At 62.6% G+C, this 25,450-nt stretch overlaps 1 protein-coding gene and 1 long non-coding RNA gene across 2 annotated transcripts; both read left to right on the top strand.

Annotated features, from left to right (window-relative positions):
- The first annotated feature begins 12,754 nt into the window (after positions 1–12,754).
- LOC123583756 lies at positions 12,755–13,842 on the top strand. Its single transcript, XR_006704994.1, has 2 exons — positions 12,755–12,868; positions 13,296–13,842. It is a non-coding gene; the product is annotated as an uncharacterized LOC123583756 (long non-coding RNA).
- An 8,345-nt stretch (positions 13,843–22,187) lies between these two features.
- ADRA2C (adrenoceptor alpha 2C) lies at positions 22,188–24,258 on the top strand. Its single transcript, XM_045474700.1, has one exon. The coding sequence runs from the start codon at positions 22,282–22,284 to the stop codon at positions 23,698–23,700; it is 1,419 nt and encodes a 472-aa protein (XP_045330656.1). The 5' UTR covers positions 22,188–22,281; the 3' UTR covers positions 23,701–24,258.
- The last annotated feature ends 1,192 nt before the right edge of the window (positions 24,259–25,450 follow it).

The following is a 25,450-nucleotide window of genomic DNA, read 5'->3' as shown; positions in this document are numbered from 1 at the left end:
CTGTGGAGCCGGTGTCGACGCCAAAGTTCATGTGGAAAAAGAAGCAGGCAAGAGTAACTGAGAAAACGCGGAGGAGGAAGGGCCATGTCTGGTGGCGGCGACAGGCCCCAGCAGACAGGACCGCCCGGCTGGGGCCTCTGCGGGAGCGCGGGCCGCCACACCTCACGAAAGGGAGCAGAAGCGGCCGTGAGCGTGCGTGGGGGCGGCCGTGGGCGCAGGTGGACGGTGGCCGTGAGTGCGCGTGGGGGGAGGCCGTGGGCGCAGGTGGACTGGTGGCCTTGGGCTCGGGTGGGGCCACCTGTGAGTGCGCGGGGAGGGGGGGGTGCCCCACTGCTTGGAGCCCAGCACCGAGCGGAGGACCCCTCCCCCCCGCCCCCTGTAACACTCATGATCGTCCACGCAAAACCGTGCTGGGACAAGCACATGCTCTCGTGGAGAAAGACAACATTAGATCCGTTCCTCACACCGCGGTGAGAATCAACTCACAAAATCAGAGGGCAGGTGTACAAAGCCCGCATATACAGATACGGGAAGATCCCTCTACGATCTATCATGAGGGAAAGAGCTTTCTAGATGTGAAGGAAAAACCCAGACGCAATAAACGAAAATATCAACAAATCCGTCTGCAAAAAAATACCAAGTTTTGCAGAAATCGCAGAAACACTAAACCAGGAGAAAAATCATTGGAACTTCCTCCGTCAGCGAAAGGGTAACGTCTCTAATATGCAAAGAAGTCTTCACAGGTGACAGCCAGACGCACAAAAATCATATAGAAACACGAACAGAGTGCGTGAGAAACAATCCCCTGAAAAGGACCTACGAGCGGCCCTTGGGAGAACGGAAAGGTACCCGACTTCACTCTTGTGGGAGAAGTGCAGGCTGAAGCCACATGAGATGCCACGTCTCATCCCTCAGATTGGGCGGAAATTCTACAGTTTGAGAGCACGCACTGCTGGGGAGACAGACCGGCTCGGCGCCCTGGCGGGGACGCGAGGTGACGGCCGCCCGGGCAAGGACAGCGTCTAACGCGCCTACGCATGTGTTTGACCCTTCCAGGGATTTGCCCCGAAGACACCCCTTCGACGACGGAAAACACGCGGGCACAGGGGTGTTTGTCACGGCGTCGTCTGTCATTGCAAAACAGGGACCGCTGGGAGTGACGCCGGTGACGGAAGCAAAGGCAGGATTGTGTCAGGACAGACGGCTTCCGCGCAGCTCAGATCGCCCGCCACGTGGAGAGGCAGCCTGCCGACAGGGAAAAAATACTTGCACATCGTGTTATCTGGTGGTGGGTTAATGTCCAAGATCGATAAAGAGCTCACGCAACTCAACAGGAAGGAAGGGAGGGAGGGACGCAGGGAGGCAGGAAGGAAAGATCGTTAAAATTGGGCACAGGAACTAAATAGACACCTCTCCGAGGAAGATACGCAGACGGCCAACAGACTCGTGGAGAGATCCTCGGCATCAGGGAAATAGCAATCGAAACCACCCCACTCCTGTCAGCATGGCTGTCCCCAAAGAGACCGGAGTAAACGTGGGCGAGGATGTGGAGAAAAGGGGACCCTCGTGCGGTGTCGTTGGGAGCGTAAAATGCTACAGCCGCCCTGGACGACGGGATCGAGCCTCCTGAGGAAATTAAGTAGAATTTCCTACGACCCGGCAACCCCGTGTCAGGGTCCACCTGCGAAGGGAAAGAGACCAGGACGTCCGAGAAGCCCGCACGCTCACGGCGGCACAGCTCAGCCCGCGGGACGTGGACACAAGCCGCGTGTCCGGCGATGGATTCGTGGATGGAGAAGCCGTGCGCGTGCACAGCGGAGTGTCGTTCAGCCGGGAGGAAGGAGGACACCGGGCTGTTTGCCACAACACGGGCCGGCCTCGATGGCGTCCTACGGGGCGAGAAAAGCCGGACCGAGGAAGACTAGTCCTCTGCGTGGAATCGTTTCTACGTGGACACTGAGCAAAGCCAAACTCAGGGAAACAGAGTGCGGAAGGGTGATGGCCACGCTTGGCGGGGAGGACGGGCCGGGGCGCGAACCATGAACTTTCGCCCGTGAGACGAATTAGGTCTGAGGCTCTCACCCGCCGCGTGAAATTTGCTAAGAAAGCCCCACAAAGAGACAAACAGGAGATAATCACGCCAGGTGATGGATGTGTGAGTTAAGTCGATGGGAGAGCTTTTCACAGCGCATCCGCGCGTCGAATCGTCACGGCGTATGCGTTAAACATCTTACGGTATTATTTGTCAATACAGCTCGGCGGAGCCGAGACCCGCACGCGTGCGTGGGAAGGGGAAACGGCGGGGAATCGGCGCGCACACGGGCTGGGACGCCGCCGAGCGTGGGCTCGGCTCCCAGGGCGGTGGAGGCTTCTGGGGTGTCGTTGCGGGTGAAAAAGGCCGGGTGCAACAGAGCACCGGTGGTGTGCCTCGTGCGTGATAAGACAGGAGTAAGGAAGAACCAGGAAGACTAAAGGAGACGACCATCTGACGATCTCCGCGCCAGGGAGCGGGGAGGGTGGTCCTTCTCCGGCTTACCTTTCCTGCAGTTCTGACTTCGGGAAGCACGTTCTTATTCTGCAACTTCAGCTCAACCCGGTGTGATTCAGTTCACGAGGCTGAGAAAGGGGCAGAATTAAACCACGCAAACGGGGAAAAAAGAAACTCGTACTTCGCAGAAAGAACAGCCAGGGAAAAGAAGCAGCCCAAGTACGTCGGCGCTCAGTACGCGTGTGCACGCCCTCCGGCTTGCGCACCGTCTGAGGTGAGAGGCGGAGAAAAGTGAACACACGTCCGGAGCACTTTTTAGCGGTGGTGTTTCCCTCTTTCGCAGCGGAGTGGACAAAGCCACTCGGGAGACTCTGCGGGCATATGAGAGGATTGCACAGGTGAGGGGGCGGGTCTGTGTTGTTGGAAGGAGGGGTGTAAGCGTGGCGTGGGCGGGGCAGGGGGCGCCCGTGTGGAGAGAGACCAGGCCGGAGCTCTGCGGGGAAAGTCGTGGTTTCTGAGATGTGCGCGTGTGGGGTCTTGCATGTGTGTGTGCCTGTGCGTTTGCGTGTGCACACGGTCCTTAGGTTGGTCCGTGAGGTCCTGAGGACCCTGGGCTCCCAGAGCTTGGCGTCTAAGACATTCCCCACTGGAAGGGACCAGGGCTTCTTGGAGAAATGACTGGTTTTAGGACTGGGCAGGAAAAGCACAAAACGAGGCTGGAACATCTTGTTATACCAGAAAGTAAGCAGGGAAGACAGAGAGAGAGAGAGACAGAGACAGAGAGAGGAGGAGGAGGGGGGAGGGGGGAGGGGGAGAGGGGGAGGAGGGGGAGGGGGAGGGGGAGGGGGGAGGGAGGAGGGAGAGGGGGGAGGGGGAGGAGGAAGAAGAGGAGGGGGAGGGGGAAGGGGAGGAGGGGAGGAGGGGGGAGGAGGAGGAGGGGGAGGAGGAGGGGGGAGGGGGGAGGGGGAGAGGGGGAGGAGGGGGAGGAGGGAGGGGGGAGGAGGGGGAGGAGGGAGAGGGGGGAGGGAGGAGGGAGAGGGGGAAGGGAGGAGGGAGAGGGGGGAGGGGGAAGAAGAGGAGGGGGAGGGGGAAGGGGAGGAGGGGAGGAGGGGGAGGAGGAGGAGGGGGAGGGGGAGGGGAGGGGGAGGAGGGGGGAGGGGAGGAGGGGGAGGAGGGAGAGGAGGAGGAGGAGGAGAGAGAACGAATAAATGGAGTAAAATGTTAGCAATAACCGAATGCGAGTAAAAGAGTTAAAAGGTGCCATGTCGCAAAGACTCCAGAGCCAGCTGGAGGAGGTGCCCCGGGTCAGAGTTCAGAGTGATCTGAGCCCCAGACGGACAAAGTGCAGCAGTGGTTCGTAGACGCTTCTGCTGACGGTGGCGGGTGGGTGGTTGGGTGCGCAAGCAGACGGTAGGTTGACGGACGTACACAGACGGACGCCTGGCGGATGGCTGGAGGGGCTGACGATGGGTGGATGGTGGATGAACGGATGGTTGGCAGAGCAGACCGGAGAGGTGGGGCTTCGGTAGGGCGATAGGAGCCAGCTGGTTAAAATGGGGGAAGTGCTGGGTTTGACAGTCAACATTTTTCAGCTAACGACCGGATCAGCATCATTAGTGGATTCTAAGTCTAGGGGGAAATTTTGGTGAGAAGCAGACTCTTGGTCTTCACGTATCTCCCTCGTAGACTGTTCATTAGTTGCAAGGAAATGAAGGGTTTATACGGCAGACAACTCAGACAATTCCTCGACCAGCTCATCAAAAGTAACCCCCGGCGAGAGGCCTCGTGCGCTCGGGGTGAGGAACCCGGAAAAGATGCATCGTCTGTGTGTCATCACAGCTGAGAACATACATGGTACATCTAATCACGAGAAGACATCAGAAAACCCCAAACAAGCACCGTTTTATTACGAAAATCACTGTATTCTCCAAATATGTCTGTGACGTAAAAGATAAAAAAAGACTGTGGGAATGTTCCAGGTGAGAGGAAGCCGACGAGGCAAGACAAATGAACACCGGGTCCTAGATGGTCCCAGGCTAGAGAGGAAGGCCGTAAAGGGCGCTGTTGAGGCAGCCGGTAGGATGGGACCCCAAGTGCTGGCCTGCAGACAGGTGCCACCGCTCTGTGGCTCTGTAAGACCACGGCTCTGTTGTCAGGGGCGAAGGGCCATGAAGCGTGCAACTTGGTCTGAGTAGTTCAGAAAAGTCATATCCCGCCCCCCACCCCCATACAGAGGGAGAAAGGGAGGGACAGGGAGAGAGGGAGGGAGGGGGAGACAGGGAGGGAGAGACAGAGAGAGAGGAGAGGAGGGAGAGGAGGAAGGGGAGGAAGGGAGGGGGGAGGAAGGGAGGAGGGGGAGGAGGAGAGGGAGGACAAAGGGAGGAGGAGGGGAGAAGGGAGGAGGAGGGGAGAAGGGAGGAGGAGGGGAGAAGGGAGGAGGAGGGGAGAAGGGAGGAGGAGGGGAGAAGGGAGGAGGAGGGGAGGGGAGAGAGAACTACTCGGTGGGGTAAAATGTTAGCAATAATTGAATGCAGATAAAAGGTATATGGTGTTCTCTGTACTATTTTTATTCTTGTAACTTTTCTGCAGTTTGAAATTACTTCCAAATGAAATGTTAAAAAAAAGCAACAACCTGTTCTCCCCCACTGCGCGGTGCTCAGCCATCACGCACGCACAAATCTCTGCTGTTTGCAGCCAGCCCGCACCCCCTGCCCAGCAGCCCCTTGCAGGAACCCTCCAGAGAAACGATGCCAGAACTGTCGCAGACATATGACAACGTGTGTAGCAAAAACAGTCACAATCGGCTGTAATAATAGACCCCTGTGTGTGCACCGCGCTCAGCTTATGAAGCATTTACCGGACCCCGTGTGACCTTCGCAGCAGTCCTAGCATGCACCCATAATAGGTAAAATTTAGGTGACATAAATTACGCCTTAATAAAGTTGTAAAACAGCTTTAAAAGGCTAGGGGGTGGTGATAATGTTTATTTTGCTGGGCTGTGCTAAGAACAAAGCGGAATCAGACAGTTACAAGCTTTGGGAATTCTAAAACAGGGTCTCCAACTGTGCTGCCTCAGTCCCCGGAGGTCAGAATCAGCCAGGGAGCTTGTGAATGGCAGATTCCTGGGCACCGACCCCGATCTCGGGGTGGGGGGGGGTGGGGGAGGGGCTGGGAAGGTGGAGACAGAGGCGCCCCTGCTTCGCACGCAGGGGGCCTGGCCGTTCTCCCAGAGAGCCGGGCTGGGGCTCAGGACGCACACGGCCTGCGTTCCGGGCGCGGCTCACGTCCCTTGTTTCCAGATCTCCCCACTGAGACAGTGGTGCCGGCCAGCAGAGGCCCCTCAGAGCTGGGTGCCCGCCCCGCAGGGTCCAGGACCCCTGGCATCCCCGGTGGGGGCTGTCATGGGGTCATGCTCACATACCTTCCAGGCAAGGAGACTGAGGCCGAAGGCAATGTAGTGACCCCAAGCCCTGCTCGCCGGAACCACCAAGCCTGCCTTCACAATGAATGAAGGGGTCGTATCTGTGACCTTGCGTCTCCCACCAGCAAAGGTTTTTGAGCAGAGAGCCCCAGGTTTGGCAGACTTTCATGTACCAAATAGCACTTTCTGGGTGGTAAGCAGCATCAGCCGAAATGAATGTGCTTTCCTTTACAAAAAAACGTTACCTGTGGGGCGCCCGCGGGGCTCAGTCGGTTAAGCGTCTGACCCTAGTTTTGGCTGAGGTCATGATCTCATGGTCGTGGGTTGGAGCCCCGCATCAGGCTCTATGCTGACCGTGCAGATCCTGCTTGGGATTCTCTCTCCTCCCTCTCTCTCTGTCCCTTCCTGCTTGTGTGTGTGTGTGTGTGTGTGTGTGTGTGTGTGTGTTTTCTCTCTCTCTCTCAGAAAGATAAACTTAGAAAAATAAAAGGAAATGTGAACTAGGACCAAGGTCCAGTTTAGAGAGCCCCTTGTCCCTGGAAATGGGGTACAGCCTGAGAGGGGGCTGTCACTCAATGCACCTTCTTGGGGGACCGGGAGCTAAACCATTGGCGGACGTGCTCCTGGGCCAGGGTTTAGTGTGAAAAGCAGTTCGCTCGCTACTGTGGCTACCGAAAGGCAGCCTTCAGGCAGCACACGCGCACACACGTTGGGGAGCACACGCGCGCACACGACAGGGAGCACGCGCACGCACATGGGGGACACGTGCACGCACACGTCCGGGAGCATGCGCCCGCAATCGGGGGGCATGCACACGTCGGCGAGCTCACGCGCGCGCGCGTCCGGGAGCACGTGCACGCGCACACACGCATGCACACACACTCAGTGACCCCGTCAGGTGGAGCTCCCTGACAGGCGGCGTCTGAACAGCACCCGGGAAGCAGCGAGGCCCCCGGAACCGGCTGCGGCACCGCTCTGGGCCGCCGGCAGGTCCGGGCTCGCTGCGCGCACCGCGCCGATAAGAGCTGGGGTTTCCACTGGAGCTTTTGGTGCTGGGTCCCAGACCCCTGACCACCGTCTGGCCACCAGGCGGGGGCCCCGCAGGCCATCCCGGTCAAGATGCAGCGGCAAATGCAGACGTGCAAAGGGAGGGGCGTTACTGAGCCTCCAGACACAGGCGGGTGAGGCCACCGCCCCTTGCTGCCACGCGCCACCGGGACGTCTCCTGGGGCTGACGGTGGGCGGCGCGCCGTGGCCTTTCCGAGCGGTGCTGGTGGCGCGCCTCGTGTGTGTCGTACTGTGCTCCACCCCGGCGGTGCTCCACCCCGGCGGTGCTCCCAGCAGCCTGCAGAGGTACTGCCGTGGCCGGAGTGTGTGTGTCCCCAAATTCACATTGAAATCCCGGCCCCCGGTACGGTGGTGTTAGGACGCGGGGCCTTCAGGAGCTGCTTGGGTCGTGAGGGTGGGGCCCCATGGTGGGACCAGTCCCTGTGAAAGACGCCCCAGGGCGCCCCCCACCCCTCCGTCTTCTGAGGACTCAGCCAGAAGGTGCTCTAAACCAGGAAGAGGGTCCTCACCAGGCCGTGACCTCACCACGCTGACACCTTGACCCTGAACCTCCAGCTTCCAGAACTGGGAGCGAGAAGCGTCTGCCGTATTGTAAACCGCCAGGCCTGTGCTGTTTTGTCACAGCGGCCTGGACGGCCTGAGGTCCCATCACAGATGATCCCTCCAGGTCACACGGCCCTCACGTTGGGCAAGAGGGTCCGGAGCACAGCCGTGGATTTCACCGCCTGGGGGTCCAGGATGTAGGAGGGCATTTCCCTGCTTCCCTTGTGGCTCAGGCTGTAGAAAGAGCCAGCCCGTCCAGCCAGACCCTCTGGGGTTCCTGTCCCGCCTCCGGCTCTTACTGGGGTGGCTCCTTTGCTCTGTGCTTCCGTTTCTTCCACACGGAGGGGGCGACAGTGACTATCTTGGAGGATGGCTGAGCAACTGAGATCACGTAGGTGAAAGGTCCGGGCCTCAGCGGGTCGTCCAAAACGTGACTCCCCCAGAAGCCCCCGTTATGGTCCCCGCAGGAAGGGAAGGCTTCCCCAGCACCTGTGCCCTGCTAATTGAATAAATATTCATCTGTGTTGAGTATGGAAGCACAGTGGTTTCCATGGATACTCACTCCTAATGGCTTAATTAGACAGGAGCACGGGTTTTCCGAGGCCCGCGCACATCCCGGTGCCGATGCGAGCACCCCCACCCGGCAGGGCCGGTCCTTGCTGACTTCTCTCTGGAAACAGCAGAGAGGGGGTGGCCTGTGGGCCCTGGGGCGGGGGGCTCACAAACGGAAATCGGTTCTTCCCCTATGTGGCTTTGGTCATACCTTCGCTGAACGAGTCGCCGGGACCTAAGCACCTGCACGGTCCTGGACGCCGTCTGCCCTGGCTGGTTTCCACCGTGCACCCCTGTGTCACACGCTGGGAGTGTGGGGTCCAGAACCCAGGCCCCTGTGGCCACTGCCCTGGCTGCCCTCCAGAGCCGTGGGGTTTGGGTGTGTGGGTGGCCCCACCCTGAGCCCTGGGCACTAGCTAAGGGGCCATCGGAACATGGCACCCGGTCTGGTTCTGGCCTTTCTCCTTGCCCTGCCCCGGGTCCTCACGCTCTCAGATTCTCTGTTCGTCTCCCAGCTGACACGACATACGCCGTGTGTCTCTGCTATTCAGGGAAAGTCGTCAAGGACGTGACGGTCAGGGTCAGGAGGGTGCAGGAAAGCAGGGCGCCGTTGCCCCACGGAGGCATCACCAGGAAGGCAGGCCCGCGACTCTGCCCACCGGTGCCCAGGGAGCAGGTCGGGGCCACGCCCCTCCGCGTCTCACCTCCCCTGAGAACTTGACCTCAGCAGCCATGTCCAACCAGAGACCTGCTGGCCTTGACCTCCATCCGCCCCCCACCCCTCAGGGAATAAGGTGGAGGCACAAGGGGCCCGTGGGGCAGGCGGTTTCGGGAACCTTCTGAGCCGGCGGGGCGCACCGGCCAGGGCGCTCAGCTCAGCCGCAGGGAGGGGAGGCCGGTGGGCAGTGAGCGGGGCGAACGACAAAGGCTGGGCTGCAACCCGAGAGGCTCCACCGATTGGAGCACAGATGTGGGGAGATGGCACCCCGATCCCCAATCCCTCCCGACAGGCCAGCCCCCCGGGGACCCCCTCCCCCGCTTCCTCACGGATTCAAGTGCATTTCCTGTGTCTAAGTAAGCACCATGAGGCTGCAGCCAGGATGCGCCCGTGAGCACAGAGTCCTCCGCGGGGGATGCTCCTCTGCAGAGTCGGTCATCGACTCGAAGCGACAAGGGCTGGGACCGTCTCAGGACCCGAGCAGGGGGCTCTGGCAGCCGGGGTCTACCTCCTTTGTCCCAGCTGATCCTCCCAGGTGCCCACACAGCAGCCGTTCTCCGCCGGGAGTTGACAGCCAGGCCCTCCACACGGGTGCACGCAGGTGGCTGTGGCGGGGAGGGGGTAGGAGAGCCGGGCCCCCTGTTGCCACGAGGCCTGGAAGCGCCCTTCGTAGGGCCACTGGGAGCAGGGGATTGTGCATGCGGAGGGAGGACGATGGGGGAGCTGGGGCAGGGCCGGGTCTCGAAACATGCAGGTAGGGCAGGGTTCTTCCTCAGGCCCCTTGTTGGCTCACTCGTCACTCAGTCACCGATGCATCCATCGGTCCTTCTGAAGGATTCTACCGGTGCTGAGCCTGGGATGTTGCAGGTGAAGCACCCAGGTGTCTGCCCTGAGGAGCCCTGGGCATGTGGAGAGGCACCCAAGAGAAAGAGACAATGAGGCCTGGCCCCCACGCAGGGTCTTGGCAGCCCTCAGGAGCCCCAGGAGGGCTTCCTGGAAGAGGCGGCTGCTGATTTCGACAGACGGGGGAGAGTGAGCTGTGAAGTCATGGCAGGAAGGGTGCACACACGTGAAGGCATGCAGGTGGGGAGGCACAGGGGCGGTTAGGGAAACGCAGAGCAGTCCCTGGGCAGAAGGGAGCGTGCCAGGCCAGGAGAGGGGAGGGGTTGCAGGTGCCAAGCGCACTGCCAGGTGAGTTCAAGGTGTGGGTGTGGGCTCCCTGCTGCCGTCATGGCCTCAGGGAGGGTCCCTCCTGGCCATCAGGGAGGCTGGAGGGGAGGCACAGCCTGGTCTGGCTCAGGGCAGCTCCCACTGGTGGCCAATGCTGGTGAGGCTGAGAACCCAAGGCCAGGCCATCACTGGGGGCGGGGGGGGGGGCGGTGGCGGCTTGGGACCCGGTGACCCTCCAGTCCCACCAAGGGGACCAGCCTGCAGGGGCGGGGCTTCGGTATGTCGCCCCCTCCTGGACACCAGCTCACCCTGCAACCGCGCAGAGCGAATTTCCAAAGCACACCTGGTTTCCCTCTTAAGCAGCCCCGCGTCTCTGCCATTTAATTTATCAACAGCCCAGGGCAAGGCTGCCAAACCCCCAGGGCCGCACGCAGGGCTTCTTCCTGTTATTCTCGGCTGTTCTGGAGTCGGGAAGTGCGCTTTCTCCGTGAGGCAAAGGAGGTCCGCTTCCTCCCCGAATTCATGTATTTTTTTCTGCTGTGATTGAAACAGTATTGGCAGCGAGGCATCTAATTACTCCTCTTTCCTGGACACTGAACGATAACACGTCCCGTCGATACAAACCTTCTGTGACAGTCAAACACGGTTTCCCAGGGCAATTCCCACGATCGCCGCAGCGAGAAGGACTTTGGTTTTAAAATGGTTTCTCTAAGCGCAATCCCAGAGCTGCTGCTGTCTGCCAGATCTCTTGTCTGGCTCCGGTTCTGAAAATGTCTTTGCACCCGTGTGTTCCCGCAGGATAGTGCTCGAGGGCCCTGCCTACCGAGGACTTCCTGAGCTGGGACAGGCAGAGCCAGGCCACTCTTTCAGAGGGTAAACTGAGGCCTAGAGTGTGGCAAAGTGCAAAGGTTACAGAGCATAAGGTGACAGCCAGGAGTCCAGGCACCGGACGCATAGAGACATGGAGACGCATTGGTGACAGTGATCAGCACAGCAAGTGGCTTGGGTTCAAACCCCAGCTGTATCTCCACCTTCTCCACCCCCACCCTGACCCCCTCCCCACCCCAACCCTGATCCTGCCCTGCAGCCTTCCCAGCCCCCATTCTGACCCCCACCCTGACCCTAATCCTAATATGAAATTGACCCTGAACCTAATCTTGATCCAGACCACTTTTGGAATATTGACTCTGACCCCCAAATTAACCATAACCCAGTCCAACACAAATTCTGTTTACAAACTTAACCCCAACGCAAATCTAACTCATACTGGCCCTGCCCCCCAAGGAAATCCTAACCTAACCCCAAACTTAATCTCCACCCCAGCCCCATACCCTGCAGAGCAGAGGAGAGCATGCCGTTCTGGATAGTTCTACGTCCCGGGCAGGTTCCGGCACCAGGAGTCTGTCCGCTGACGGATCCCCTGTTCCTGGCCCCCCAAGCTCTGCTCAGGTATTTGTCAGATCACCTGGTGACTGGCAGGCACAGACATCATGGAGGGTTGGTATGCACCCCTGCTCAGCAGCTCTCCCCCAGGGAGGCCTTGTCCTGTCCTGGGCAAATCTGATTCTCCCCATTTGCTAGATGAAGAGACCGAGGGTCTGTGGGGACGCGGCAGCACCACAGCTGGGCTGTGCAAGGCGGGAGGGACTTCTGCGTGCTGCCCGGGGCCAGGTTCCGTGGGGGCTGCAGGCTCAGACTGTGGAGGTCTGTGACCGGGCCCGTCGAGGGGGCCTGTCTCACTGTCGCAGACCAGCCCGTCAGGCTGCAGGTTTGGGGGGCCCAGAGGCTCACACGGGCTCAGAGCACTGACTTAGTTTCCCCGCGGCTGCCGCGGCCAAGTTCCACCAGCCTTAGCTTCAGTGATAGAAATGTCTTCTCTCCCAGCTCCGGGAATTCTGACATTAAAGGTGTGGGCGGGGCCACCTCCCCTGGCGGGTCCAAGGGGAAGACCCTTCCCCCCGTCTTCCAGACCCTGGGGCTCCCAGCGCTCCTGGACTCCTGGCCAAACTGCTCTGTCTCTGTCCCTCTCATGTGTCCCTCTCTGTGCATCTCTTCGTGTAAGGACACCAGCCATTTTGAGTTAGGGCCCACCCCGGTCCAGGGTGACCTCAGCGAGCCTGGGCCCTGTTTCCAAATAGGGTCACTCTCCCAGGTTTTGGGGGTTAGCACATGGATGTTATCTTTTTGGGAATACAGTTCAACCCATAGCAAACACACGGCTTTTTCCCTGTCTTAATTAGATGCCATCAGGAAGCAGTTTAGACATTTCACATGAAAATCCAGATCTCTGTCCGCCTCCAGCGTGAGAACTTGCAGGGTGGGGGAGGGGGAGACATCCCCTCCCGCTGGGGCATTCTCCGCGGGCTCACCCCACCCCGCCCAGCGTTCTTCCTGCTGGGCCCCGGGGACACTGCAGCTGAGGCCCTCGGATCTGGCCCGATGGTTCTCAGCTGCGTGATTATGACCCCAGAGGACCCCTGGAAATTTCTGAGGACATTTCTGGTCATCACAACTGGTGTGTGTGGGAGGGGTGGGGGTGGGGGGGGAGGGTTGCTCCTGGCATTAGTCAAAAGAGTCCAGGGATGCTGCTAATCATGCTGGAATTCACAGGCTGGCACCCACAACAAAGCGGCGTCCAGCCGCAAACGTCAACAGTTCCCAGGTTGGAAACACACTGCGTTCATCTTGGCATATGGCTGCCCTGTGAAAGACTACATTTCCCAGCCTCCCTTGCAGTAGGTACGGCCACGTGACCACATTCTGCCCAATGCGGTGTCAGCCTAGGGCTGTGTGCGGCTTCCAGCCGAGGACGCCCTGTGGTCGGAAGACCGTGTCCTCCTGGCCGAGAGCTGACCCTGGGTGTTATGGCAGAATGGCCCCAGCCAGACCAGCCGACCAAGACCTGGAGGTGGGAGCTGCCTGCTGGGGACAGCCGGGGAGAGGGTGCAGGGCACCCGCCGGGCAGGACCCAGACTCGCGTCGGGGGAGAGATCGCTCCCACCTGGGCTGCTTTGTTACAGCAGCACTGCCTGTATCGTGACTCACAGTCCCGAATCTCGGGCCGGCCCCAAATTCCTGGTTTAAATCAGCGTCTCTTCTGGGAAGGGAAGAGTCAAGAATGAAACAGAGCAGACCTTGCCGAGCCCGAGCTCACGGGGTCCGTCCAGGTTCGAAGACCAACATTCCGGTGCTCCGGCCCGTGGCACGCACTGCGGGGCCCGCCCGCCCGCTTTCCGGAAACACTCGGAATCGGGGTCAACGTAGGAAGCTGGGGGGACTTCACAGGGCCAGGCTGAACGCGTCCAACTCTTTGCGTATTTTCCCAAACACATCAGGGCTCTTCTGCATTTTCTGAACACTCTGAAAAAAGAACCGAAGCCAAACCCACCAAACAAAAATCTCTGAACTCCATCTGGCTCCGCGGCACGTGCCTGCTACGGTCAGATTCACAGATCGCGGGCGCGAACTTGCTTCCATTTAATTAGCCATTTCCTCCAGGTATGTTCCCCGAGTGCTACGTGGGGGCAACTGCGATACAAGGGTTGGGGAGACAGGCTTCACGAAGGAGAGTGGGGGGCCCTTAGCGAAGGCAGGGGTGCCGCACTCAGTACCGGCACCGGCGTGGGCACCCGCCCCACTCCCTGCAGCCCCGGCAGAGAAATCTACACACTCAGGAGAGGAGGCCGCGACCCCGGCTCCCGTAGCCTCTGGTTACAGTTAAGGACAGAATCTCATCCCTACCTCCTTCTCTGCACACGCCTGGTGCTCAGCAGGGGAGAGGCAGGAGGGCAGAGCGGACACTACCTGGCTTGCTGAGAAGCCAGGCTGGGCGCTGCCTGGGCCTCAACTGTCTTGACTATAAAGCAAGAATAGGAATGCCTATCTTGTGGAGGTGTTTGTTCGTTTGTTCATTCATTCATTCATTCATTCATTCTCCAAACACCTACAGGCTCTGTATTCATTTCCTCTCGTTGCAGGAACAAAGGAGCGGAAACTTAGCTGTATTACAAGAACACACATTATTTATTATCTTCCAGTTCTGCACGCCGGAAGTTTACGATGGGTTGGCAGGGCTGGCTCCTGGAAGCTCCAGGGGAGAACCTGTTTCCTAGTTCTTTTCCAGCTTCTGGAGGCGTCCGCGTGCCCGAGCCGGCGGCCTCTTCCTCCTGTCACCAGCCTTCTGCTTCCGATAGCACATCTGCTACTGCTCTGACCCCCTGGCCTTTCTCCTTCGCTTAGCGGGATCCTTGTTACTACATTTAGGGTCCGCTCTGGGATAATGTTCCAGCTCACGGTCCTCAACTTAGTCCCATCTGCAAGGTTCCTTTGCCATGTCGGGTCACACGGGCCAAGGTTGGGGCAGTTAAGGCACAGACATTTTGTCTACAACAGACTGGCACACTGATTCTCCGAGGAGGCAGCAGGGGGGTGTGGACAGCAACTCAGGACACGGTCAGCCCTCAACCTGCTCTCAAGGGGCTCAGCGAGGCCCCTTAGCATCCCCTCCGTAGGAAGCCTGGCCAAGGGAGGCTCCCGGGTGGGTTCCCTTAGAGGCTCCAGAACCCGCATGAAGGACCCCGGCTCTCCCCGCTGTGGTTACCACCCTTATCTCGAGCTCCTCGGGTCCCAAGGGCTGCCTGCTCTGGGCCTCACACCCGGCACCTGCAGGAAGAGAGGCATTTGGCCCCTGTGTCCATTTCCTGCTTGTCACCAGGGAGGTGATATTGGCCGGGACTGGCCGTGCGGCCCCTCCTCCAGCCAGTGGAGAAGGGAAACGGGTCCATCACAACAGGCTGTGCAGCATCACGACCTTCCCCTCAGGGCTGGGAGGGGCCCTCTTTCCTGGGCACATCGCCGTTCCTCCAGAGACCCAACCGGGTACACGGGTGTATCTGTCATCAAGGCTGTGTAACAAACTACCACTCATGGGCCAGCTTAAAACAACACACGTTGTTATCTCACAGTGTCCACGGGCCAGGAGTCCAGGTACAGGTTAAATGGGTCCCCTGCTCAGGGTCCAGAGTCCGGGATGGAGGTGTCAGCTGAGGCCCAGTCCTGCCCTCCCCAAGCTCCTCCGGTTTCCAGGAGAATCCAGTTCTCTGAGGTCGTCCCTGTTTTCTCTGGTTGCCGTGTGCCAGGGACCACTCTCAGCAACTAGAGGCCCCCTCAGATCCTGTCTTTGGACCTCTAGAGGACCCTAGAGGCCGGCAGGACATCTCTGAGGCCTCAGCACCCTTCCAAGGGCTCACCTGATCAGGTCAGGCCCACCCAGCACACACTCCTCAGCCTTCTTTTTGGACGGGCTGCTACCTTCCCACCTCCAGCCTGGGCTGAGCCCCTACTTCCTCCAGAACGTTCTCCCTGAGCCCCCTCAGGCCCTACCACTTCTCCCCCCGTCTGGCATCTCCCAGGTGGTCACTGCCTGTGCCTCGTTCCCTGTGCTGCCTGAGGAGTGCCTTGCTCTCCACAGCCAACGGGCCCTGTCCACCCTGGGCACGAAGTGGGTGCCTAGTAGATGCCTCTTCAACAGATGCCCGATCTCCAGAAAGGGATTCAAGGGGCCAGACCGGAAAACCCGCCCCCGGAGGGGAAGGGGAGGGTCCTCTGCTAGGCAGGCAGACCTGTGGACGGGGTCACTCTGGGCCTCAAATGCTCTGCCTTCAGGCCTCAGCCTGGTGGTCACTCCCGAGACCCCTTCCAAGCCCCGCCCCCCAACACCAAGGCCATTGGTTGGGGCAAGGCTGAGGCAAAAGCCAGTGGGAGCCCAGCAGCATAACGGTGGGCTGGAGGGGAGCCACGCTGTCCCAGGCTCGTACCCACATATGGTCCCGAGCAAGGCCCCAAAGAGGGTGAACGGGCCTCACCATCCATGGACCATTCAGGACAGGCCTGGCCTGGGGGAGACGCTCCCAAATGGTGGCTGCTGCGCATGCTGCCGATGGCCGGGGGGTTCTGGGGGCCTGGGCGCAGCCGCCAAGGGCAGGAGGGTGGCCGGGGTGGGCTCTGGACCTCGAAGCTTCATAGGGAGGCCAAGGGCCTGGGGGGGGGGTGGTGCTCCTAGGAGCCCAGTGCTGGCGTGCCGGAGCCATGCCCTCCACCCGCTCAGGTGTGTGGCGAGAGCACAGGCGTACAGCAGGTGCTCCGGGCCCAGCGATCGGCAAGAGGCAGGCGATGGCGGACGCGGCCCGGGACCCTGCGGTGAGCGGGCCCTGGGCTAAGAGCCCTGGACCTTTGTCCCGTGAGCCTGCACACCAGCCCCAGGGGTGGGACTTTGTTACCGCTATCGCAGACCGAGGAGGCTTGGAGAAGAAGGGCGATTTCCCAAGGGCCCGTGGGGACACCTGGTCAGCCCGACCCTAGAGTGCAGACATGAGGCCAGGCCTAGGAGGGCCTCGAATGCCAGGCTCAGGCATCTGGACAGCAGCAAGCCCCAGAGGGAGCACCCTGTCAAGCCTGGAACCAGAGGGCAGAGGGGCAGGCCGGAGGCAGAGGAGCCGTGAGAGGCTTGTGCGGCAGCGAGGACGGGGACAGGCGTGAGCCTGAACTCCAGCAGGCCCCGGGCCGAGTGAGGTACACAGCTGGCGCCTAATAAGACATGCTGACCCGCTGCTTTCATCTAGTACACTCGTCGCAAATCAAAGACGGTCCCTGAAGCAGCTCTTTCTCCAGAGGGCCCTCTGCCAGGTCTGTAAGAACTCAGCTGGGCCAAATCCATCAATTGGATCAATATTGCAACGGAGTTGGTCTGCGGGTTAGTGCATGGAGAGCCGGGCCCCGGGCCAACGGATCCAGGCCGTGTTCTAACAAGACAAAGCGGTTCTAGAATCCTTCAGGGAGGGGCGGGCAGAGAAGCAAGTTCGTTTTTCCCTGCCTGTCTTTAAAAATGAAATTTCAAATCAACACGGGGGGCGGGAGGGGTCTTCAGCTCAGCTCGAAGGAGGAGACCAGTCCCCTCGGCCTGGAGACGGGAAGCCAGGCCAGTTTCCCTGTGCTGCCCCACCTGCGGGAGGGGTGGATGGGGCTCTTCTCCCTGCCTCCGGCCCTTCCCTCCCCTGTGGGCACCGAGCAAACAGACCAGATGCAACACCCACTTACAGGAGCTCACAGCCAAGTGGGGCAGAGCTGGCGTGAACCTTACAAGTAGCTGGCCCGATACCCCCACCCCACAGATGGGAAAACTGAGGCCCAGGGAGGCAGGGGGTTCTCCTGCTGCCAGACGGCAAGTCAGTGTTGAGCGGGAGCTGGGGTCCACATCCAACGTCGGCCACCTCCACAGGGCGGAGGCAGAAAGGGGCCGCTGGGTGGGGGGCACGGGGGTCTGGCGCAGGCAGCTCCCGGGTGAGGCCCCGCTGTGCTAGGCCCGCAGCACCTCCACGGAGCCCGCGGCAGGCGACCAGCAGGCCCGAGGCGTGAGGAGGGCGTCGGGGCCTTTGGGGGATTCCTGACCTCAGCCTCCACCCTTCGCCCCCATGCCTCCACCAGCTTTTCTCTCTTTTTCGTGTTTCTTTCTTTTTGAGAGCGCACAAGCAGGCGAGGGGCAGAGAGAGGGGGACGGGGGATCCGCCGCGGATTCTGTGCTGACAGCGGCGAGCCGGGCGTGGGGCTTGAACTCACGAACCGTGAGATCTTGACCTGATCCGAAGACAGCCGCTCGACCGACGGAGCCGGCCAGAGGCTCCCTCCACCAGCTGTGACGGAGCTCCCCCTGTGAGCCGGGAGCTGGGCCCTGCAGCAGGCGGGGGAGACACGGCCCGCTCTCAGGAGCCCACAGTTGAGGGGCAGGGCCTGACGGCCCGCCCCTGACGGCGCACACGGAGGCCAGCAAAGGGGCTCCCGACCTAGCCTGGGAGCTCAGGGAGGCCTCCTGGAGACCCGTGCCACACACTTTTAAGGAAGAGAAGAGCCCTGGGGGTAGACGAAGCGAAGGGTTGCCAGCCTGGGGAAGAGCACATGCCAAGGGCCAGACTCCGCGGCGGGCCGTGACAGATGGGCTCGCGGCCCGGAGCGGGTGGGCCGCAGAGCCACGTGAACGAGCTGGGCAGAGGTGACCCGCCGAGGGGGCACAGCCCAGCCGGAAACCCAGGAAGAGCTGCCTGCGACGGGGTGGCCCGACACGGCCCCCCACGGCCTAGGAGGGTGAGTGGGGCCCCCGGCACCTGTGCGCGTGCATCTGTGTGGGGGTGAAGCACGTGTGCACGCACGCGTGCAGGAGTCTGTGTGTCCACGCACGCACGTGTGCGTGGACACACGCCTACACACAAGTGAGGCGTGCACGAACGTACGTGCATGCACGCACATAACGCACGTACCCGATTTTACGCAGGTGTGTGGATGTGTGTGGCCCGGTACATATGTGTGCGTGAACTCGTGCACGCAGTGTGTGAACACGTGGGCATACACACGTGTGCTCGCGCACGCCTGCTTGTGGGAGTATGTACGCGTTTGTGCGTGCACGCATGGATAGTTACGTGAGCATACTGCTGTCGTTTACACGGGCGTGTGGACGCACGTGTGTGCGTGCAGCATGCACGGATGCGCATGCGTGTGTACGTGCCCATGCAAGCCTAGGCGTGCACAGAAATGTGTGCACACGAATGTGTGTGTGTACATGAGCGCATGGGTATGTGTGTGCATGAATGTGTGTGTGCCTCCACACCTGTGTGCGGGGAGGCGGTTCAAAGAGACAAGCCCCCCTCCGCCGGGGCTGAGCCACTCGTGGGACACCGGCCAGGCGTGCACCCAGCAGGCGTGCCTCCAGATTCCTTCTCCCAGCCGCTGGGGCCCAGGACCCCACGTCCAAAGGCTGCGTGGCCCTGGTAGGACCAGCCTTTCCCTTCTGGGCCCCGCTCATCCTGGTTAGGACGAAGGCACCTGTGCCTTGGCGGCCCCGAGATGCTTTACTTCTGTGATTTTCCTTCTTCGATGTCCCACACCTGCCCCCGACGCCCCCACCCCCTCTCCCAGTGCAGCCTGAATCCTTACGACACCCTCCCTGATATCCCTCTGGGTCCCAGGCCTGGCCACGAGCGGCCCATCAGACGGTCTTTCCAGGCGCACGCCGTTTTGCTCGCTGTAGGGTGATGGAGAGCAGTCTGTCAAGCGCCCAGTTTTCAGCGCCGGGGTAAGAGGCCTCTCCAGCTCCTTTCTGAACAGCTGCGGTCCCCGGGGCTCCCGTGCACACAGGCAGGGCTGCACCGGCGCCGCCCTGAGGCCCAGCCGAGGACTCTTCAGGGGACCCAGCTCTCCTCTCCCCCTCCGCCCTGGGTCCAGGCCCCCGGGGAGGCGCTTGGTCCCGGGTTGTGCCAGGGAGATGTTGCCAGCGGTCCTGAGGTCAGAAGGCCAGCCAGGCGTCCCCAGGGGCCTGAGTCACTGGGCCGGCCAGGCACTCCGGATGTCCCCAGCCTGGCCTGGAGAGTCGCTTCCTGGGCAGCGGGAAGTCCTGTTTGTTTCGGGCCCCAGGTGCTCCGCGTCCTTTTTCCTCCAAGTTCTTTGTGCCAGGCTGACCCTGAATATGAACTCATGAGGTGGCCAGTGCAGCCAGGACCCTGGATGTCCTGACAGCCCCAGGCGTCCCCCAAAGTGCCTCTCACAAGAGGAGAACCCCTCAGGCTCTGGAGGAGGCCCACGTGGCCAGCGAGCTGCTGGCAGTGGGAGACAGCTCTCCAAAACCTGCATCCAACCCCTGCCGCTTCTCTTTCTTGGCTCCTCCTCTGCCCCCCCCAACCCCCGCCTCTAGGACAAAGCCCATCTCCCTGCCCCATGGGGGCTTCTCACTTCCCAATAACCCTCCTTCATGCTCCAAGGGCAGCTCAGAAGTCACCTCCTCCAGGAAGCCTTCCCTGACAACTCCACTCCCAGCCTAGGGGAAGAGTTCCAGGGCACTGACAGCATTCACTGGCCGTCTCAGGGTGTGGCACCGCCCGTCCCAGACGGTGGAGGGCCCTGCACGGACAAGGGCCGTTGCACTTGACTATGGAGGAGGCAGTGGTGTGGGTCTTCCCTCCAAGCGCCCTCCGGGCCTCCGGGACCGGGAGGCCCTTTCACAGGGAAGGTGGCTTTCTACCTTCCCTGGGCCGCGTGCCTCTCACATGCTGTCATGGCTTTGCTCCCCAAAAGTGCATAAGTGCCCAGGATTGGGAAGGGAGGTCTGGCCCTTCCTGGGCAGTCCCCCAGTCCAGAATCTCTGATTTCCGGCCTGGCCCTGGCCTGACCCCCTCCTCCTCCGTGTAAGGAGGCTAACGAGGATGCTGGGGCGCCCAGGGAGCCTCTCTGCTAAGACACCCGGGCTCTCCTACATGGGCCCTGTGAGCCTTCCCAGGGCTCAGAGGACTGAGAAGCAGCCCCCAAGGCCATGCGCATTTCCAGGCATCACTAAGGGAGACACTCTAATCCCTCCCTGCGACCACTTCCTGGAACCCAAAGGCATGACACTCCGGCCCCCCAGCCACAGGAATGACCCCAGCCCTCCCATCTGAGGATGCAGGGAGCACTGCCAGGTGCTTTTCCAGAATGCTGGGAGGAATGGCCCTCCCCTCCTCCAAGCGAGAAACGCCAGGCCTGAGAACTCCAGCCTCCTCCCCAGGGTCGGGCTCCCACAGACCTCAAGCTGCCCGGAGGTGGGTACCAGCACCAGAAGACGGGAACGACAGCGCACGCACGTTCCTGGAATGAATGCACGGGGACCTATGGTAGGGGTAAGCGCGGGGGGCGGGGGGGGGGGGGGGAGAGACCCTAACAGCTTGCCCCTAAGCCTGTAGGAATGAGGCACCCACGCAAAACCGCCCATCATCCGGGAAATTCATTCTGGGTGTTTGTCAGAGGCGGTGATTTCGAACATCACCCCCCACCCTTTAAAAGCAGGGCCACGGAGCATGGGAATTAAACTTCTGTAATTGCCAACATGGATGCGGAGCCTGGGAGCCTGCCCAGGGCTTCCACTGGCAAGGCCGTCATGATTCATGCTCCAGCAGCGCTTGGAAGTGGGCAGAGAAGGGAACTGAGGCTCGGGGGCAGGGAGGTGGTTCTGCCCTGGAACACCGACCGGAGATGGGAGGCGACAGGCACTCGGCAAGACCCCTGCGCACCAGGCTGCGTCGCGTCCTCCGCCAGGCTGCGAGCGGCCGGCTCTCCAATCAGGCCGCGGACCCCGAGCCGCCCGGAGCTGCGCGCGAGAGTGCGCGCCCGCGTGTGCGTGTGCGTGTGCCCGGGGGAGGCTAGGGAGCTCTTGTCTTAGAAAGAGCAGGTTTCTGGAACTCACCGCCCAGGCCAGCCAGCACTCAACCCCGTCCCGCAGGCTGCAGTCGGCCCTGGAGGGGGCGCCCTCGCCGTGCGCGCGCGCCTCGCGCCACCGCCCCGGACTCCTCCCCGGCGCCGCGCCGGCAGGTTCGCCGAGGCGGCCGCGGGCTCCGGCTCCCGGGCCCGCTCCCCCCCGGGCCGGCGGCGCTGGCCTGCCCGCCAAGCCGCCCCCGCCCGCCCGCCCGCGCCCCGCCCCGCGCGCCCGCCCCGCTGCGCAACTCTACCCAAGTTGGAAGCCGAGCCCGGGCGGCTGCATTCGCGCCGAGCGCACGGCGGCGGCGGCGGCGGCGGCGGCGGCGAAGGAGGAGGCGGCGGCGGCGGCGGCGCAGCTCGGGCGAGAGAGGCAGGCAAGGCGGAGCCCGCACGGCCGAACGCGGACCGCGGGGGGCGCCCGCGCCCGGAGCAGTAGGAGGAGGACGCGCGGCGGCGCCGGCGCCCTGCCCGGGAAAGTAAAGTTGGAGCCCGAGGCTGCGCGCGGGCGCTGGGGCCCGGAGGAGCGGCGGCCCGCGCCCCGGTGCGCCCAGCCCTAGCCGGCCGGATGGGAGGCGGAGCGCCCGGGCCGCCGCCGCCGCCGCCTGCAGCCTGCGCCCCGGCCGGGCTCCGGGGCCGCGGGGCCGCTCGGGCACGCCCGCTCGGGCGCCGCATCACCGTGGGCTCGCGGCCCGGGCGCTCCCCGTGAGCGGGGCCGAGGGCGGGGCCGGCGCGAGGACCCCGGGACCTGCCCCCCTCCCCCCCGCCGCCGCCGCCGCCGCCGCCGCCGCCGCGTCGCCGCTCGCTCCGGGAGCCTCCTGCTCTGCACTTACGCGCGCGGCAGCTGCGGGGAGCCCGGCAGCCACGCTCTCCGGCGCGCCGCTCGCCCGCCGAGCCACCACGGCCGAGGGCCGGCTGCGGGGCGCCGCGGTCCCCGGCGGGCGCGCCCCAGGAGCAGGCGGCGATGCGGGCGCCGGCCGGGGTTGGGGGGCGCCCGAGCTGCCGCGGCTGCGCCCCGGCTCCAGGCGGGACCGCGTAGTAGCTCGCGGGAGGACCATGGCGTCCCCGGCGCTGGCGGCGGCGCTGGCGGCGGCGGCGACGGCGGCGGCGGGCCCCAACGCGAGCGGCGCCGGCGAGGGGGGCAGCGGCGGGGCCGCCAACGCCTCGGGCGCCGCGCCGGGGGCCGCCTGGGGGCCGCCCCCGGGCCAGTACTCGGCGGGCGCCGTGGCGGGGCTGGCGGCCGTGGTGGGCTTCCTCATCGTCTTCACCGTGGTGGGCAACGTGCTGGTGGTGATCGCCGTGCTGACCAGCCGGGCGCTGCGGGCGCCGCAGAACCTCTTCCTGGTGTCGCTGGCCTCGGCCGACATCCTGGTGGCCACGCTGGTCATGCCCTTCTCGCTGGCCAACGAGCTCATGGCCTACTGGTACTTCGGGCAGGTGTGGTGCGGCGTGTACCTGGCGCTCGACGTGCTCTTCTGCACCTCGTCCATCGTGCACCTGTGCGCCATCAGCCTGGACCGCTACTGGTCGGTGACGCAGGCCGTCGAGTACAACCTGAAGCGCACACCGCGCCGCGTCAAGGCGACCATCGTGGCCGTGTGGCTCATCTCGGCTGTCATCTCCTTCCCCCCGCTCGTCTCGCTCTACCGCCAGCCCGACAGTGCCGCCTACCCGCAGTGCGGCCTCAACGACGAGACGTGGTACATCCTGTCCTCCTGCATCGGCTCCTTCTTCGCGCCCTGCCTCATCATGGGCCTGGTCTACGCGCGCATCTACCGCGTGGCTAAGCTGCGCACGCGCACGCTCAGCGAGAAGCGCGCGCCCGCGGGCCCCGACGGCGCGTCCCCGACCACGGAGAACGGGCTGGGTGCGGCAGCGGGAGCGGGCGAGAACGGGCACTGCGCGCCCCCGCGCCGCCCGTGCGCCGACGTGGATCCGGAGGAGAGCAGCGCGGCGGCCGAGCGGCGGCGGCGCCGGGGTGCCCTGCGGCGGGGCGGGCGGCGGCGGCGCGCGGGCGGCGAGGGGGGCGCGGGCGGCGCCGAGGGGCCGGCGCCGGGGCCAGGGGCGACCGATTCGGGCACGCTGGCTGCCGCGAGGTCCCCGGGGCCCGGCGGGCGCCTGTCGCGCGCCAGCTCACGCTCCGTCGAGTTCTTTCTGTCGCGCCGGCGCCGGGCGCGCAGCAGCGTGTGCCGCCGCAAGGTGGCCCAGGCGCGCGAGAAGCGCTTCACCTTCGTGCTGGCGGTGGTCATGGGCGTGTTCGTGCTCTGCTGGTTCCCCTTCTTCTTCAGCTACAGCCTGTACGGCATCTGCCGCGAGGCCTGCCAGGTGCCCGACCCGCTCTTCAAGTTCTTTTTCTGGATCGGCTACTGCAACAGCTCGCTCAACCCGGTCATCTACACCGTCTTTAACCAGGACTTCCGGCGTTCATTCAAGCACATCCTCTTCCGACGGAGGCGAAGGGGCTTCAGGCAGTGAGCTGCTCGCCCCGCCCTGCCGGGAGACCCTGGACAGCTCCGGGCGGAGGCCTGGGAAGGCGTGGCCCCGCAGGGGAAAGCAGGGGGGCAGCTTCCCCAGAGACCCGGGGATGGATTGGCCTCCAGAGCCCAGGGGAGGGTGCCGGCGGGCCGGGAGCATGGGCTGAGAGACGCAGGGTCCCTGGGGAGAGGGGAGGAGAGAGGGGCGACCCCTCTGCCTTCCCGGCTCAGCAAAGGGCTGCTTCTGGGGCTCCGGGCCTGGATCTGGCTCTGGGGGCCCTGCGAGGTGTGGCTTTGAGGTCAGGGTCTTAGGAGAAGTAAATGCAACCTCCCGAACGGGCGAGAAAGGAGTCCCCCCTCCCCCCCCCCCCCCCCCCCCCCCCCCAGCACACACCACCTCTGAGCAAGGGCTGACTTCCCCAGGACCTCGTGGGGGCGGCTGTCTTGGGGGAAGAAAGAGGGCACTGACAATCTTTGGTTACTGAAAGTATTTAAATGTTTGCCAAAAACGACAGCCAAAACAACCAAACTATTTTCTAAATAAACCTTTGTAATCTAAGCGTTGATGTAGCAGTCAGTCCTTAAGCCGCCAGCGTGGGGGTATCTTCCAAACCTCACCCTGCCCGACCCCCTCCCCCCCCCCCCCCACCAAGGGTGGAAGGAGAGCATCCCAGGTCTCCAGATTCCAACATCCCCTTTGCAGGAGAAGAGGGGTGTCTTTTTATTTAAACCAAAATCTTTTTCATGCCTGCAAAATGTAAACTTCTTGTGCTGTAACTGGCCGAGAGGGAAAGAAATCAAGAAACCCCCAAATTGGGTCCAAGTTTGGATCCAGGAGGAATGTCTCCATCCCCATCCCTGCCCGCCCCCCTTCCCCCTGCATCCCGTTCCTGGCCCGGGAGCTTGTCCCCCATGGAGAGAAGCAGGGCTCTCATGATCTAAGGTCCCAGTTCTGCCTCCCCCCCCCCCCCCCCCCAGTAACTTTGGGCCATGCTGTCTCTTGGGAACACTTTGTGGGTTTTCCACTATGGAGGAGAGGATGGGTGAGCCCTGCCCAGAAGAGGGCCCCACCCACAAATGGGGCGGGGTTGAGGCCTGACAAGTCCCCAGATCCTTCCTTAGTCCATACCGCTGACGTTTACTTTCTCAGGGGTTTTGAACATGGAGTGATGGGGCATCAGCAGAGGAGAGGCTGGAACCTGTCCGTCCTCCTCAACCAACGCCCCCCCCCCAGCAGCCCAGCCCCTCGACCCCTGGCCCCACCCTCCCCCCTCCCCTTCCCCAGGTGTCATACTCCACACCGAGGCTTGAGGAGGGGGAGAGAAGGAGCCAGCAGGAAGTGGAAAGGTCCTCCCCCCAGACTCTTCCAGCCCCCACCATAGAGCCTGGAGACCCCTGGCTGGTGGGGGCTCATTCTGGAGACCCCTGCTGTGACCGTCCTATTCATCTGTTGCTCCCTCTTGGGCCCCCCTTGGCCTTTCCATATATACCCTCCCGTGTGGAGCCCTGCCTGCACTCTCTCTCGCATCACCACCCATCTGTCCTTGACCTGGAGTGACCGTGGGTCTGTCCCCAGGATGGGTCAGCCCCGGGTCCTGCCTTCCATTCCTGAACGCCTGTCCCCTGAGTCAAGAGCCAGGACAGGCCCCTTCCTTGGTCTGACTTGATGGGGCTGTCCCTTGGGGAGCCCTCTTCTGTAGCTGCCCCACCCCGTCACTCCAAGTTATGGGTTCTCAGGACACCCGCCTGGG

The sequence above is a fragment of the Leopardus geoffroyi genome, chromosome B1, assembly GCF_018350155.1.
Source record: "Leopardus geoffroyi isolate Oge1 chromosome B1, O.geoffroyi_Oge1_pat1.0, whole genome shotgun sequence".
Lineage (NCBI taxonomy): Eukaryota > Metazoa > Chordata > Mammalia > Carnivora > Felidae > Leopardus > Leopardus geoffroyi.
Note: the sequence above shows the minus strand (reverse complement) of the source record. Positions and strands in the feature narration are given on the sequence as shown.

Coding starts and splice junctions, on each gene's coding strand:
- ADRA2C (XM_045474700.1), top strand. CDS start 22,282: ATGGCGTCCCCGGCGCTGGCGGCGGCGCTGGCGGCGGCGGCGACGGCG.